We start from the raw sequence: 15,676 nt of genomic DNA on the forward strand, positions 1-15,676 counted from the left end.
AGAAGATAATCACAACTGAAGAGGCGAAAGAAAAGAAATAGAGGATAAATAAGTTAGCCTAGTTTCTGGATGATCTGTCAAAAAAAGTACAGTTTTCCAAAATAAGTAGATCAGATAAGAGCAAGGAAGGAATGCAGATTATTGAAATATTTCAGTTTCCAACAAAACACCAAAACAAAACAAACCAGCTTATCCCACAGAGGCACTGTTGAAAACATGGTTGCTTAAGACTGTTCCATTTGCCAGCACATATTCTCCTGAGATTTGCTCACCATTTGCCTCTTATTTCCAATAAAACTTGGAGATAGCAGAGGTATAAGATGATCGTTCTTCATCTCCTTTTATTTATAAGGAGGGGGATGCAAAATAGAAACAGTTTTTTACTTTTGGGCAGCTGATACAATCTTTTGTTGTTCAAGGGTTTTTTTTCAGTAAAGGCCTGAAGTGTTATAGAGTAGACCCTAATTTGTCCCTTCCAGCTTTGTAACAAAAGGTTTGCTGCAACTGTCTTTTATTTTCCTTGGGGTTTTTTTTGTTATAAAATTCTATCATTGCTACTTAATATTAATAAGGCAATGAGAAGACAACTTCCTCTGCATTTCTTCTGACATTTCGCTGAACCAGGAATGACCCACCAATTCACAAATATAGTAACATCTTCTTCACAAGGAAAAAAGTGTGATGATTTTATCGATTTCATTTGGGTGAAAATGAGGGAGAAAAGCAGCCCATAGGCTTTGGACAGTATAGATGACTAGAGGATAGAATACAGAATGGCACTGTCAAGGGACAACATAAAAGACAGACTAGGATTCCTTGGAAGAGGTCACCTTAACAGAAGCAAGAAAGGTCAGGCTCATAAGCAGAATCATGAAGCCAACAGGTCAAAACAAGCATGCCCACCTCAAGTCAGAAATGTCTTAGCAAAGTGCCCCTTACTCCTCAAGTGCCAATCTACGCTAGATAACCCTTTGCTGATTACAATTTTCACACTTTTTCAAAAAGCAAAGGACAGTGGCAAATGTAACCACTTCAATTCTGTACACGATGGAAACTGATGGGCTCTTCACAGCCTGCTTTCCTTTAAAACTTGGAAAGTCTTTCCCCAGACATCACTTTCACGTAAATCAATTTCTAACACTGGGAAACAAAAATGAAGCTTACACTTGCAACCTTAATGCCATCTTTTGCATCTATGCATTATTTACACAGTACTCAAGTAAGTGACCAAACACAGTTTTCCACTAGCCATCTGCACCAATACAAAGCAAGGCAAAAGTTCAGAAAATAATAGAAAAATGTAATAAAGGAGAGTATTTGCTTACATTCTTTTAGCTGTGTATGTCAGAAGGTAAACAGTAACTAAAGACAGCAAGCAAGCTAAGTTCAGTTTCTAGTTAATGTTCCAGAAAAATGACCATGCTCTTCTTCGTGATGCCAACCACTAGGACAAGAGGCAATGGGCAGAAGCTGATGCACAGGACATTCCACCTGAATATGAGGAAGAACTTCTTTACTGTGCAAGTGACCACACACTGGAATAAATTGCTCAGAGAGGTTGTGGAGTCTCCCTCACTGGAGATATTCAAAACCATCTAGACATATTCCTGTGCCATGTCTAGGATGACCCTGCTTAAGGAGGGAGGTTGGACCAGATGACCCACTGTGGTCCCTTCCAACCTCACTCAGTGATTCTGTGAGTTTATAACAGTGTGAGCTGATTTAAAGAAGTTCCTACTTCTCTTCCCAAAAATATGCTCCCTCCACTTCTACCAACTCCAGCATTCCTCAGACCCTTCCACAAGATACAGATATGGCAGAGGATAACCAAACAAAAAAATTGCATAATATGCCAGATACGTAAGTTAAATCAATTAATAGAGCTGATAGGAGGCAAGAGAGGGGAGCGAGGTTTCCTCACATACAGATGCAAAAACTTACATCAGCCTAGCTGCCAGACAAAGTGCACTTTAAATATATGCCATGGTTTGGAAATGATCTCTCATTATCTGGGTATCAAATTTGCAAATACATGCAGTTCTAAACTGCTCATAATACCAGCATCCATCTTTATGTCTGAAGTAAGTAAGAGCTGCTTATGGAATACATGAGGAAATGCTAAGAACTTCGAAAACTTTTGACAGTAACCTGTGAATTAGCTCCCACCTGCAACATGGAGATAATCACATCCTTCTCACCATTAAGATTAAACACTTGTGAAGGATACAGTTATCAGAGCAATCATTGCTATAGAACAGCTACAGAGAAAAATGAGTACCTGTCTGCACTGCCAGGCTCACTAGCCTTGTAAATAAGACCTAGCTTAAGAATACAATAAAATATTCTGTAGCCACTCATAATTTAACATGGCTTATTCTAAAAACCCAATGAAAGAGAAAATGTGTGGAAAAAAATGATGTAACAATAGATATATACACGCTGGGGGGGCTAAAGTAGATTCACAGAAGACAGACTTCACAATCCAAATGTTCTTTTTACACTGCTAGGAGCATTTCATTCTTAGAAGCCTCCGAATCCACACAGATATAGGTGAAACACTCATGGTTAACTCTGTTCATCTGCAGATGTTATTTCTCAGCAAAACCATAAATGAACCAGTGATGATGAAAAAAGCCTGGAATGTCATAACACTACATAGTGCAACACAAGCCTTCACATAGCCAACGACCAGAATAGGGAGGGAACTGCCAATCCTGAGAGCACATAGTCATAGGTGATAACTAAGGAAAAAGAGCAGGAACAACAGCTCCTTCCCCTCCACATCTGCCTATCTGCTGGCATCTTCAGAGACTGGAGTGATGGGGATACAACATCACAAAGCAGAACTCGGCCGAGCTGGAGAGCTTATGCTCTTTGGCAAGCCCAACAATCTCATAGAAGCGCTTCTACTAAAGTCTCTTCAAAGCCATGACTCCTAAAATTGTATTATAACAATCTATGATGAGTAAGAAAAATGCATACAAGAATGCTTTACAACAAACCTACGCATTTAATCAGACTTGGAAAGCCTAGGTTTAATTTTTTCTCTTTACCAGATATCCTCTGTGCCTGAGGCAAGCCACATTGCTACCACAAGTACTGATTCCTCCTCCACAGACTGCCAAAGATGAGACATCATGAGAGAACAGAAGAATGCACATGCTAAAGTTGAGAAACACATTCAGACAGAACAGTGTTGAACATTCCAGAAAAGCTCAGAGAAGTGTGTCCTCAATATTAATTCATTTTTGCTAATGACACAACTTGCAATACATCTCAGTAAAAGCTGTCAAACTATCAAAGGACATAAACAGTTCACTTTGAAATAAAAACACATAAATGTCGAAACAACTGCAATACATAAACATGAAAAAATTCCTCTCCCATTTGCTTGGTGCTCTCAATAACAGCAGTGCATCCCAATTAGTGTATCAAAAAACATAAGAGAACACAAATACAGAAGACAGGCACTCAAAGTCTGCAAAGACAAAATTTCTCAACTCTCACAACTGCCTACAAGAGCACAGTCCTGTCCAATCACCTATTCTAAACCTCCACCTTTTTCAAACTCAGGTTTACTTGCAGCAGGTTTTAAGACCCAACAAGTTCCCACTACTCTGGGCTGACACACTGAGCTACACGAGGTGACTCATCAAGTGAAGCACCAGCAGCTCTTTGTCTCACACCATGAGAGACTCATGGCTCCAGCTTCTCCTTTGACCTGACTTGCAAAACCAGAGAAGTCACAGCACACTGCAGGGCAAACAGAGAGGCTCTACCTGGCATCCTGCCTGCCAGCTCTAGCAGATTTTGGTACTGTGTTGTTTTATATATAGCAAGAAGCAGGTCCCAGCCTTCTGCTCAAGCTTCAGATTTCCAAATGGTGTGAGGAGTAATTGCTTGTAGAACAGGCTAATTCTGAAGTGAAAGAGGGCACAGGCAATGGTGTGAGCAATACTGACAGAGATGCCTGACGTCAATCAGCAAGGAAAAAAAAACTTGAGTATCTATGGATTGTCACAAGAATTAAAACAAGACTATTTCAGACTGAAGAAAAAAAAAAAAAACCAAGGTAAAAATTGCATGAGACTGGTTCTTCACTCCTTTGATGTTTGAGGTCTGTAGTGTCTCCCACTATCCTGTTTCCACCTACATGGGTGCACCTGTAAGTATCTGTAACCGCATAAGAGTTACTTATGGCAAGTAATCAAAACTGAAGACACTAACTTCAGCTGCTCGAAATACCCCTCACAGAGCCCAGGGAGTACAAGGGGAGCAAGCAAAATGAGCAGTAAAGTATATAACCTTGCAGACTTGAATTGCTTTACCATATGAAAATTGGATAAAAAGCAAATTAAGGAAAGAAATGTCCACATCGGAGTAAAAAAACCAAAAATTCCAAGAAAACAAAACAAATAAAAGGGGAAGGGTAAAAGAACCTAAAATCTGATAACCTGTAACTAGCTGTAAGGCTAAAAATAAACAAAATTCTCACTAAGATCTCTGCATGGAAGCATTATGACTGAAGAGAAGGCATTTACTTAAAGAAACTGAAGATGTTTCAAGAACTTAACTACTATTCAAAAAAACATTATGGACCAATTAATTAACACACTTACTTTAATTGAAAAAAAATCTAAAGAAAAAATTATGTACTTACTGTCATTTAGTGTCGTGAAGTCCAAGAATCGATATTCATAGCAAACATCTATCTTGGTTTCTACCTGGGGCCTCTTCAAAGTTGAATAGATATTACCAGGTCGTTTTTCATCATGCTTCTCCAATTTGTTCAATCCACAACCCATTTCAGCAGCTCCTGATACAAAGAGGTAGGGAAAAGGGAAAATATATAAGCATGATTGAGTTTCTTCTTTCTGGATTCATGCCCCACACTAGTTTATCAGGGTGATTTTTAATTTCAAATACAAGCTGCCTATAAACTACATGAAACTGTCAAATTAAATAAAACCTCAGACAGTAACTCGAGTATATACGACTCATATCTACCCTCAGGCATACCATTATTTTATTGGAAAATTGACAGTTTAATGTATGTATTTTGCATCTTTCAAATGTATTCAATGGTACACTCTGGAAGACACATATTCCATTATAAAAAATAGCTGAAAATGCAAAATAACTTGCTAATATTAAGGTTGTCAACCCAGTAACAATTTCTATATATGCAGTTACTAAGAGAGAACCAAGTATTAACTTTTATACAGATCTCTGTAATATTCAAATTAATATCTATAAATGGATTTACAAAACAACCTCACTTCCTCCCACCTCATCCTTTTAGAAAATAATGGCACGTTACAAATCTGTCTTCAAAACAGAAGAGGCACCTGGTCACAGAATTGCATTAGATAAATCTAGTTCTCTTTAATAAGCTGCCAGCCCATAACATTTTAAAGGATTATTCCTGACAACCATTCCTGCTACACATTAAATGTTTCTCAATATCCTGCACATTATAGCTTATCTGAATATGAAAGAATGGAAGAATTACTTGGTGAAAACATCCAGATGATCCAAACCCTCTAATTCCTCTCAATAACACTAGTGGGGCTCAAGCAAATTATTTCAACCAGCAGCAAGTACAAAAATCGCAAGTATGAAGGCAGACCAGGTAGGTACCCGAGGTTTTTCATCACAACCCACCCAACATCCTGCCTCGACCTACACTGAGAAACTCATGCTCTGAGGGCAGGGAGGGAAATGCAGAATAAACACTCAGTAACAAAGTGTGGCTCCCACAGGCCACCCCAGACACGTAAAGGCACAGGATTCATTCAGTGTAAATACAGTGCACGGAGCATCAGGAAGGTCAATGTCACAGTCTCCCTGTAAGCTCTGACACACAGCAGTGAGCACCTGAGAAAGTTCAGTCACAGATCTGGGCTGCCTTTAGCTTGACAGTTTATAAGCCTAAAACAGAGAATAAAAACCTTGTTCAGATTCACCATCTCCAAAGAGCTGTTCGTAAGCTTATGCTGCAGCTCCATCCCCTCGAGAGCTTATAAAGTCAGCCAGATACACAGCCCCAATGTATTTGGAAACTACTTGCAGAAAATTATCTACGTTTTTATTTATACTGTGCTTTAACTTTTATAAATTTTGTCCCTCCCTCATACTTCCTTGCAAAATCATTCTTATTAATAGTTACCAAATCCCTTGCTGTATTTTGTTATGATGAATGCATTCAAGTCCTCTTCTGCCATTTCCTAGACAGGATCTCTGCTCCCTTCATCACCCCACTCACTCTCATTTGCATCACTGTTCTCATTTCTCTACATGAACACAGGTGGCCATATGCTCAAAATGAGATCTTAACAAGGCTTATGAAAATAACATTCATGCTTCCCTGTCTCTACTGCAAATAATACACCTACTGCACCTAAAATCATCATTCAGAGCTGAATCATCACATTCACAGTTTACTGTCAACTTCCTAGAAGACAAAGAACCTATTTCTCCTTATTTTTATCCAACATAAGTAACTGAGAAGTTTCCAACTCATCCTTCATAACTTTACTGCATTCCTTGGTGCTTCTACTGCTCAGTAATAGCCTCAGTCCATTCTCCAGCACCCTTGGAAGAAGGAGCTGGAAGAACTTCTGGGCTCGCAATACCACCCACCTTCTTATGTGCAAAGTCCACAAATGCACACCTACATGTTCCTGCAAAGTCCCTAAAAAAATAGATCAAAAAAGGACTAAACAACACATTGAACTTGAAAAAAGTAACATAGGTCAATATTTGATCATACAGAACCTGGAAGCAGGAAAAACATCTGCTATTAAGACCTCTAACATTGAGAAAAAAAGGATGACATGCCAATTGCATTCCTGAAGTTTCAGTATTGGGTGGATTCATGCAGGAGAAAACAACCTTCCCTGATTATTTTGAAAGAAAGGTAAAAACAATTATTTAACAATTTCTATCAATGAAATCGAGGTTTGGAGACTCAATTTTTTTCATTTGGAATTTAAGGTTAAAAATCCTCATGATCTTTTTATGTTCCCAAAGTGATACTTTCCACCTTGTATTTTTTTTTTGTAATGACAACTATTACCATTAAAGGATTATTCTTTCATATATACAGCAGTTTCTTCTTTTGCCTGTGCAATATTATTTGCTTCAGTCTAAAATATTATTTATTTTAATGTATAAACATGTGTTGCACATTAATGAGCTTAACAAGACATGAGGTATTTTTCCATGAACTATAATGGAACACATCTAGCAGTATACTTGTGCTAGTGATGAATTAAGATAGCAGTAAGTGTTAGCAAGTGTACCAAATTTCTTGTTTCAGCGATGGCCCAGTAATTCTTACACATCAATATTTTGCAAGGGAAAAAATTCCATTTCAGAGGTCATTCTGCTGCAGTGCCTGCAACCTTTAGTTGTACAAAGAGTCTGAAATCCACAGCTCTCTCAGACAGTGATGGCTGCAGGAGGAGGCCTTGGGGACTCTGCATTTCACGTTGCATTCTTCCCCAAACTGGGGTGAAAGTGATAAAAAATAAAAGCCTGCACTTCCAGCAGCAGCCACAGACACACTGCTGTGCCTGTCCAGCAAACATTTTCTCAGTCCTTTGGAGAAAAACTCCTCCACTCTCACTACTCATGAGAGCAATGACCTCTGCGAGCAGAGACAACCCACAGCTCATTCAGCATGAGCTACCTGCCCACTTGGGATTGGACTGAAAACACACTTTTTTTGTTATTAATTCCCTGACTGACTGCTTCCTCGAAGACTGATTTTCACCTTTCTGTTGTTTAGCTAACTTCAAACAGTATCCTTGAGGATAAAGGCTTCCTCACATTTCGCTGTGTATAGGCAGTTATGTTACTTTAAGCATGCATATGAAAAAGGATGATGAAAAAAGATGCTTTCACTTGAAAAGTGAGGGATCAGGGGACAAAAATTAAGTTTCACAACATCACAGTCTTTTCCATTGCAATTAGAATACAAGTGCTACAGCAATAGAAAACAAATCTTAAAAAATAAAGCTCCTACTTTAACAGAGGAGTGTAAGTATGAAAATAGTTCCACAGAGGTAGGAATTCTTAAAGGTTTTCCCAAATATAGTGATGATGTGTGTATGACAAGTCATCACTCAATCACCAAATTCTGCTTAAAGGTATCCCACAAATGTCCTTCTGGGACAGCTTGCTTTATAATCTTTCCAAGGCTTTTAACAACAGTTCTTACCTTCTTCCTTTCATTCACAGCAAAGTTAGTGCTGTCCAGGGTCTTCCCACCATCATCTGAAACCATGTCCTTGCTTTTCACTTACAATCTACTTATGAACAGGACACCTTCTTAATTTCTTAATTCACCTTCTTAATTTTCTACATTGCAGTTATCAAAGAGTGCTGTAAGAAATATTCATCGTTGATGCACTCAAAGTAATCTAAACCCATTTAGAAAAAGCAGCACATTTTCAGAAGGTATATTACTTCGTTAGAAGACATGCTTAAGGTTACCGTATTACATAGATTTATCCTGGCTTTCTATACTTGCCTGTGAATTCCACTTTTATTCATATTCAACCAAAATATTATCACTAATATTCACTTTTTAGTAAATTGAAAAACAATCCTTCAAAGACACTGCCAAATTTTCAAATTCTTTTTGCTCCGCAGTAGGTTCTAAGATAAACATTTTCATTAATGCAGAAATTCACTATCTACTCACAAGTTCTATACTTAGAAAAAAAAAACTTGAAAAAGTAACATTTAGTGAAGAACATTAACCCCTAAAATTATTATTTAGCTATGGGCTTTTACAAATACACGTGCCAGAAAAACTAATTCTGTCCACAAACTCCCTTAGATTGCGAATTAATCTTACATGTGCTCTATGATCTTGTTGATCTCAAACTGTTCATGTGTTCAGCCACGTGATGATAAAACTAGAACTGAAACCAAATTCTCACAACAGATTGGGTTTCTTTAGTCTGCATCTTCACTTTAATTCCACAAAGCATCAAGAATAGAAGGTATGCTGAGTTGTAGAACAACAGCAAAGCCTAGTCAATTAATTCCTTAGTTTCTCTTGTGAAGGACAGCAAAGGCCTTCACTGGTTAGGAAAGGAGCAGCTTGCTTCTGCAAACTGAATGCAAAATTTAACCCAGGATTCATAGATTCCAAACAAGCACCCAACTCACAAGCTCCAGAATAAACCTCTTGCTGCCACCTCCTCCTCTCCAGTACTGTCCTGCATTCTGTACTTTAGGAGCAGAGGAGCTCTGGGGAGTATCTGGAGGTAGAGGACAGAAACCCATCCCAGCATGTCAAATGACCTGCCCCTGAATGCTTCTTCTCAATACAAGTTTTATTGAAACCAGTACTGTTCTTTGCCATGAAAAAAGCCAAAACAATTACAGCAAATTGTAGCCAGAAAGAGAAAAAAATAGCCAGCAGTATTCCCCCTTTTAATCACCTCTGTGATCCACAAAAATGACTGTATCTTGAATGTATCATAGGAATTTTTACATCTCTTTTAGACATCTCTGAAGTCAAGCTCTCAGCTGATGATCTCTGAACCTCAGCTTTGCTAATATACTCTCTTGCAGCTTGAATTTGCTTTCTCACATGCTGGTGTGTGTTCAAAACAGATGAAATACAACAAGTTCAGAATTAGCAAAGAAAAAGGATAAAATAATGCCATGTAGCTAACAGCTTATTTTCTTGTTAACAGTGATTCAGGCCCCAGAATTCTTTTTCAGAAGGAAAAGAGCACAGAGAAAAGGAAAAAGAAAAAAACTCTTGCCTTCTATCTGATTTTCTTTTGGGGGTATATTGGGGAACAAATTAGGCTAATTTTCTGATTTATTGATCCATCCTTTCATGAAACTCCGTAACAATCTATCTCCAAGGAATAATAATGAAAATTACACTGAAATGTAACAGAACCATATGGCTAATGGAGGCTTGAATAGATTACCAGAATAAGTAATTTAAGGGATGCTTATCAAATAACTACATATTGGCTAAATAGTTTATTTCAACTAATCAATGCATAATGTCAATGACTACTTAGAAGGATGATTTGGAAATAATTCCAAACCAATTCTTTTAAATACTTATAATCTTAGAGTTAACTGCTAAGTATATAGCATTAGACTGAATATTCTAGCAAATGTGTGAGTGAAATACATTACTGGTGGAAATAGGAACAAGGTAATATTAGTACCTACAATGGCATCCAAGGAAAATGTGCTGTATGGAAAATTAATGCTTGTCAGCTTGTTTTTAAGCAAAATTAGTGAGAACAAGCTTGCTTGCATTAACATATTTAAAACACTTATAGGCCAGGACTAGTGAACATATTTTGTAAGCTTTATCATGGACTAATTTATTTTTTAAAATACATATCCTAGGTTACTGCTAACGTTATTTTCACAAAATATAGAATATAGTATTCCTACTGATGAATGCAGCAGCTGGAAAACAAGATAACTGCAATGTATCAATAGGCTTTCTCTCTTGATTTTAGTTAAGACCCTTCATTCTTCCTTCCATGGGTAATACTTAGGTACCTCACAGGGATGCTGGAAGGCATTTACAAATAATTGCAGGACTTCACATTTGTTGTGCAGTAATGAGACATGCTTATTTTCTTAAACCCTCACTCCTGCAATCCTGACCTTTCCATTTTCAAAATAATAAGCACTTCATGCTCACTTCACCAGGTTCACTTGCTGGCATGTGGTCACTTAATTCTTGTATCCTTACGAGTCTACAAAACACCAGAGTGTTTAGTCCCCCACTCAGCTCTAAACAAACATTGAGAGTGCTTGCAAATTATAGTCGAGTCCCTTTCCTAGCCTAGTTAAAGCAGTGAACCACGGGAGGAATAACAAGGCAAAAAAACCAGCATAACCGAAGCAGAGAATTAAAAACACCAGACCTGACAAACTGGGTGTACAGGTAAACAAAGAAAGCAGAGTAGGATGCCAGGATGATCCTTTGTCAGTTCCCAGAAAAAAAACATGCTCCTGACTTCTCCTCATTTTTCCCATGGCTTACCACTGCACAGGTTATTTTTGTGAGATTACACCATCTAAGAGGAAAATTCCTTATTAAGAGAGATCCATATAGTTTTTTTTTTTTCAATAGTATTACCATCCAGCGTATATTCAATATACACTAGTAAGCGTATATTCAAAAAACACTGCAATAATTTTTATTTGTGTGGAGGGATCTATGCTAAAGTAACTAATGTTTACCAAACAATTTGAAACATTCAGAAAAACTTTTAAATACAAGGAACAATTACCATAAATCAGTCCTATCTATTGTCAGATGTTACAGCTGACGAATTTTTTTTTACCCCATACTTACGAATTTGACCAGCACTGTCAGGATTTTAGACTTGAGGCTGATAACTAAATCTCAGCTTATAGGAAGGTTGGTGAAAGAATAATCCCAGATTTATCCCTTATGATTGATTTGATTTAAATTAAACTGCCGAGCAACCCAAGTAAATCTTCAAGTAAGGTTTTCAATTTCAAAAAGCAAATCTCAAAAACTAAGGAATTCATTAGTGAGATGAACAGGAATGAGCAATTGGAGGATGTAAGCACAGGGGAGGTCTGGAACATGTTTAAACTACAATATGAATATCTGCAGAACTTGGAACCCAAGGATGTGACAAGAGAATTCGTAAGAAGGTTTCCAGACACAGTGAGATGAATTACCTAATAAAGAAGGAAACGTAGAATAAGCAGAGAGCTTAAGGGACAGGAACAAAGTTCAGCAGAGGAACAGTCTCAGATCAAGAAACACCAGCATAAAATGAAATGTGCCAGAAGCCAAGGCAAGTTGGAGAAGCCAAAGATACCACAACTCAACAGAAGCAGAACACAAATCAAGACTAATCTGGATTCATACCAAGAACTCTGGAAGACCTGTCATGATGAATTGCAGCCCCAATTGCTAGAATTAAAAACCAAACTATTTCTTCGGGTTTGGTACTGTCTCCCAGGGAGACAAGAAAATGTACTGACTACACAAAAAAAAAAAAAACAGAGAAAAACATAATTTGGCCAATTAAGACAATTGCTAGTCTAGCTTCAAGTTTCTAAGAGTAAGGAAAAAAGCAAAATAATACGTGGATAACTATGATATGGATTCACTAAAGTTAGAACAGACTACCCTGACAGGTCTTATAAACACAAGTCACAAAAAAAGCAAAGCACCAGCATGCAGCATGTCAAATAACACACCAGAATGATAATGTGATTTCAACAAACTCTTATTAGGTGCTATTGTTCTCATTTCAGTGTTCACATCACTGATTTGGGCTTGACTCTGCTGCCCTGCATAACACACTTACTTTGCTCTGTGCTATTCCCTGGGCCCACAAGTCACCAGGCTATCTCTGTGGGCTCCCTGCCACCAGCATTTAAATCCCTCTAGGGAAACAGAGCTGGTTTGTGTGGGTGTGTGTGTGTGTGCACATGTGAGCAACAGGGTGGGAGGAAGAGGAGCAAACAGGATCAGAGAGAACTGGTGGAGGATTAAGGTGAGCACTGCACTAGTGCTAGGGAGCAATGTGAGGAACAGTAGGTTGGTGGGAGACCCTTGCTTCCCACACCACCCACATCTCCCTGTAACACTCATCTAAAATATTTAATACCTGGTGATACCACGATGCTGTCTTTCAGTAAAGCAAAAGATTCATATAATACCACATATCTTTCTACAAAGATATTCACTTTTAGGCAGTGAATTTTTGGTCAAGATAACGAAGTGTTATGTCACTGAACAATGCACAGGTAAAATTTATGCCAAAATACCACGGGCAAACGTTCAAGCAAGTTGCCTCCATGTGACAACAGGAGACTACCAGGATGCTAAGAAAGTCTTAGAGAAATAGTATTAAGATCAACAAGAGAAATCACAGCAGCTTAGAAAATAAAGACTGAATTAACCTGACAGAAGCATGCACAGGAATGTTAGATATGAATCCAACTTTCTTCTAAAGTTAAGCCCACACCACTGTGAACTCACAGAAAATAGGCATGAGAAACAGATGCATACTGCAATGTATGCACAGCTGCTTAATGACAGTGAGTAAAACCATGGTAAAACACAAAACACATACTTGACAGTCCTATGTTTACTGCCTTTTGCTAGCTTGCCTTCGAGTAGAACCCCAGCCACCTGATGAAGGCAAAAAGTAAAGTAGACCACTGCTGCCAGGTGTGAAGCTGGGATCTCACATGAACGATAGGGATGGAATAATGGTTATGTGAATATTTTTTACTTACTTCAAACAGAGACTTCATCAACTTTGGTTTTTATTCTTCACAAGTCTGTGACCCCAGCTTTTCCACCAGAGAGTCTAAGGCCAGTTCATTATACCCAATATGGTATTTGTGTTTCCCAGTACCACAGCTCAGAACTCCCTTAGGTATTTAATCACAGCTGTATATACTCATTTCATGCTTCATTCTCAGACCGGGGAATGCCAACATTGAAGAGGTGGAAAGCCCCTTGTCTAATGTAACTTACTTGAGGTTAAGCTAGATTCCTAAAATAACCCTTCATTCTGAGACTTTTCTTTTTCCCTAGAAAAAATAGAAATTAAATACGCACATGTGACCACTAGCATTGTGAAAAAGAGGGTTCTTGCCACTAACTTGTTATTCAATACCAGGACCTGAAATGAATTGGATTCATTAAAAATAAAACACGAAAGCAGATGTATAAAAAAATCTCCCCTTGTAAGCTAGTGGCCAGCTACAACTTGGTAAGGTCATTCTCCTACAAAACAAAGAAATAAATTTTTTTTTTAAAAGGGAATAAAAATTGAAGCAGTATACAATCAGACCACAGCTCCCAAACTTTGGCTGAAAACACTAAAGGGCGTTCTTTCAGTTATAGTTATATTTTTATTATTTTAAATACAGGATTCTCTTTAGCTACCCCTACCAAGACTCCAGCACGGCTCCCTGTCCTGCCACACAGCAGCCTCTGGTTCAGCTCCTTCTCTGGTCCGAGCTGAGAGCGCTCGGGAGGGAAGCACCCTCAGGCGTAATGGAGAACAAATGCCTCCCATTAATTATTTGACTAAGCTGAAAGTATCAAAGAACTGCAAACTCCATCCAACTAAATTCGCCTTTTCCAGAAATACACAGGCTGTAAGAAGAGGCTGTTGTGAAAATAATTCAGACAAACCAGAGAGATATATTTCACACCCGGACGTACAAATCATGAACCACGGTCACCCTGCCACTTCATATTGTAAGAAAACCGTGCTGAAACAATATCAAGAACTTAGAAAGGCAATAAAATTGGAAAACAGCGACTGTAAAATCCCAGACCCCAGCCAGCCACACGATGGCACGGCACCGCCGCCTCCAGGTGCCCGGCATGTGAGGAGCGGCGCCGGGCTGGGCGCCCGCCCGGCTCCCCTCAAAGCACCCTCCTCTGCCGGCTCTGCTTCACCGCGGCGGGGCTGGACGCAGATAACCTTCCCACTGGCTGGAAGCGACTGCCGGCGATGCCTCCTCCGGTCCGTGCCGGCCGCCGGCAGCCCGGCGGAGCCCGGCAGTCTCCGCACCCATGGGCTGACAGGACGGCACCGCCCGCCAGCCCCGCCGCGCTCTCGGGCGGGCTCCGCTCCGGCCCCTCAGCAGGAGCGCAGCGGGCGGACCCTCCGGAGCAGCTGCACAGCCCGAAACCCGGCCGGGGAGCGGGCAGGCGAGGCAGTGCCCCCCGCGCCGGGCTCCAGCAGCCCCTCCGAACCCTGGCACGCTAGCCAGCCCGCGCCCCGCTCCCAACTTCGGGAGCCAGAGGACCACGACGAGTCGGAGCCCCGGAATGGCTTTCCCCGCTCCGGAGCACAGACCCTGCCCAGCAGCAACCCCCTCCCGCCCCCTCACCAAGTTTGCCCGCCGAGCCCGTGGGGTGCGTGGCAGTACCTGGGGCAGGCAGAGCGCAGCCCGGCGGTGCTGAAGGATGCCCGGCGGGCGGAGACGGCCGGCCCCGCTGACAGCGTTTCCTCCTCCTACTCCGGCTGTCGCCCGTGCCCGCCCGCCGCGCTCCAGGGCCGCTCCCCCCTCAGCTCCGCGACAGGGAGGTGCCGGGGCAGCGCCGCGCCGCCACACGGCCCCGCCGCCCGGCACAAAGTTTGCGCGGCGCAGCCCGGGGCGGCGGCTCCGCTCCCGCTCAGCCCGGCCGGGGGCCGCGGCCACTTCCTGTTCCTCCGAGCGGCGGCGAGAGCCCCGCGCCCAGCCCGAGCCGCGCAGCGATGGGACAGCCGCGCTTCCCGCCCGCTCCGGCGGCACAGCCCAAAGGGGGATTGCTCCGCCCGCCGGCCAGGGCGGGAAGTCCCGCACGCACTGCCCGCCTCAGCCCCCACCCCGGCCCCGGCCCAGCTCCCCTGTCCTCCCCCGGAATCCCTGATGATACAAACTGGGAACAGTGGCTGATACAGCGGAGCCTTGTGTGGCCTTTCAGAAGTACCTCGATAGGTTGGGGAGTTGGGCAGAGAAGAATCGTCTCAAATTCAACAGTGGCAAATGCAGGGTCCTGCACCTGGGGAGGAATAACCTCGTGCACCAGTACCAGGCTGGGAGCCAACCTGCTGGAAAGCAGCTCTGCAGAGGAGAATCTGGGGGACCTAGAGGACAGCAAGCTGTTCAAGAG

General features: G+C 41.1%; 1 protein-coding gene across 2 annotated transcripts in view; it reads right to left on the reverse strand.

Moving 5' to 3' along the window:
• Nucleotides 1–15,095, reverse strand: part of RFTN1 (raftlin, lipid raft linker 1) — a 95,291-nt gene extending 80,196 nt beyond the window's left edge. Inside the window, exons 1-2 of one of the 2 annotated variants that reach the window (XM_014893798.2) lie at nt 14,950–15,095; nt 4,661–4,816 (exon numbers count right to left, since the gene is read on the reverse strand). In XM_014893798.2, coding sequence (XP_014749284.2) covers nt 4,661–4,805 — 145 coding nt within the window. In that variant the 5' untranslated portion in view covers nt 4,806–4,816; nt 14,950–15,095. Of the gene's footprint in view, nt 1–4,660; nt 4,817–14,910 lie in introns of both variants that reach the window. The other variant, XM_014893791.2, reaches the window with a different exon arrangement.
• Nucleotides 15,096–15,676: the final 581 nt, after the last annotated feature.

Source organism: Sturnus vulgaris, chromosome 1, assembly GCF_052056855.1.
Source record: "Sturnus vulgaris isolate bStuVul1 chromosome 1, bStuVul1.hap1, whole genome shotgun sequence".
In the NCBI taxonomy this organism is placed as follows: Eukaryota; Metazoa; Chordata; class Aves; order Passeriformes; family Sturnidae; genus Sturnus; species Sturnus vulgaris.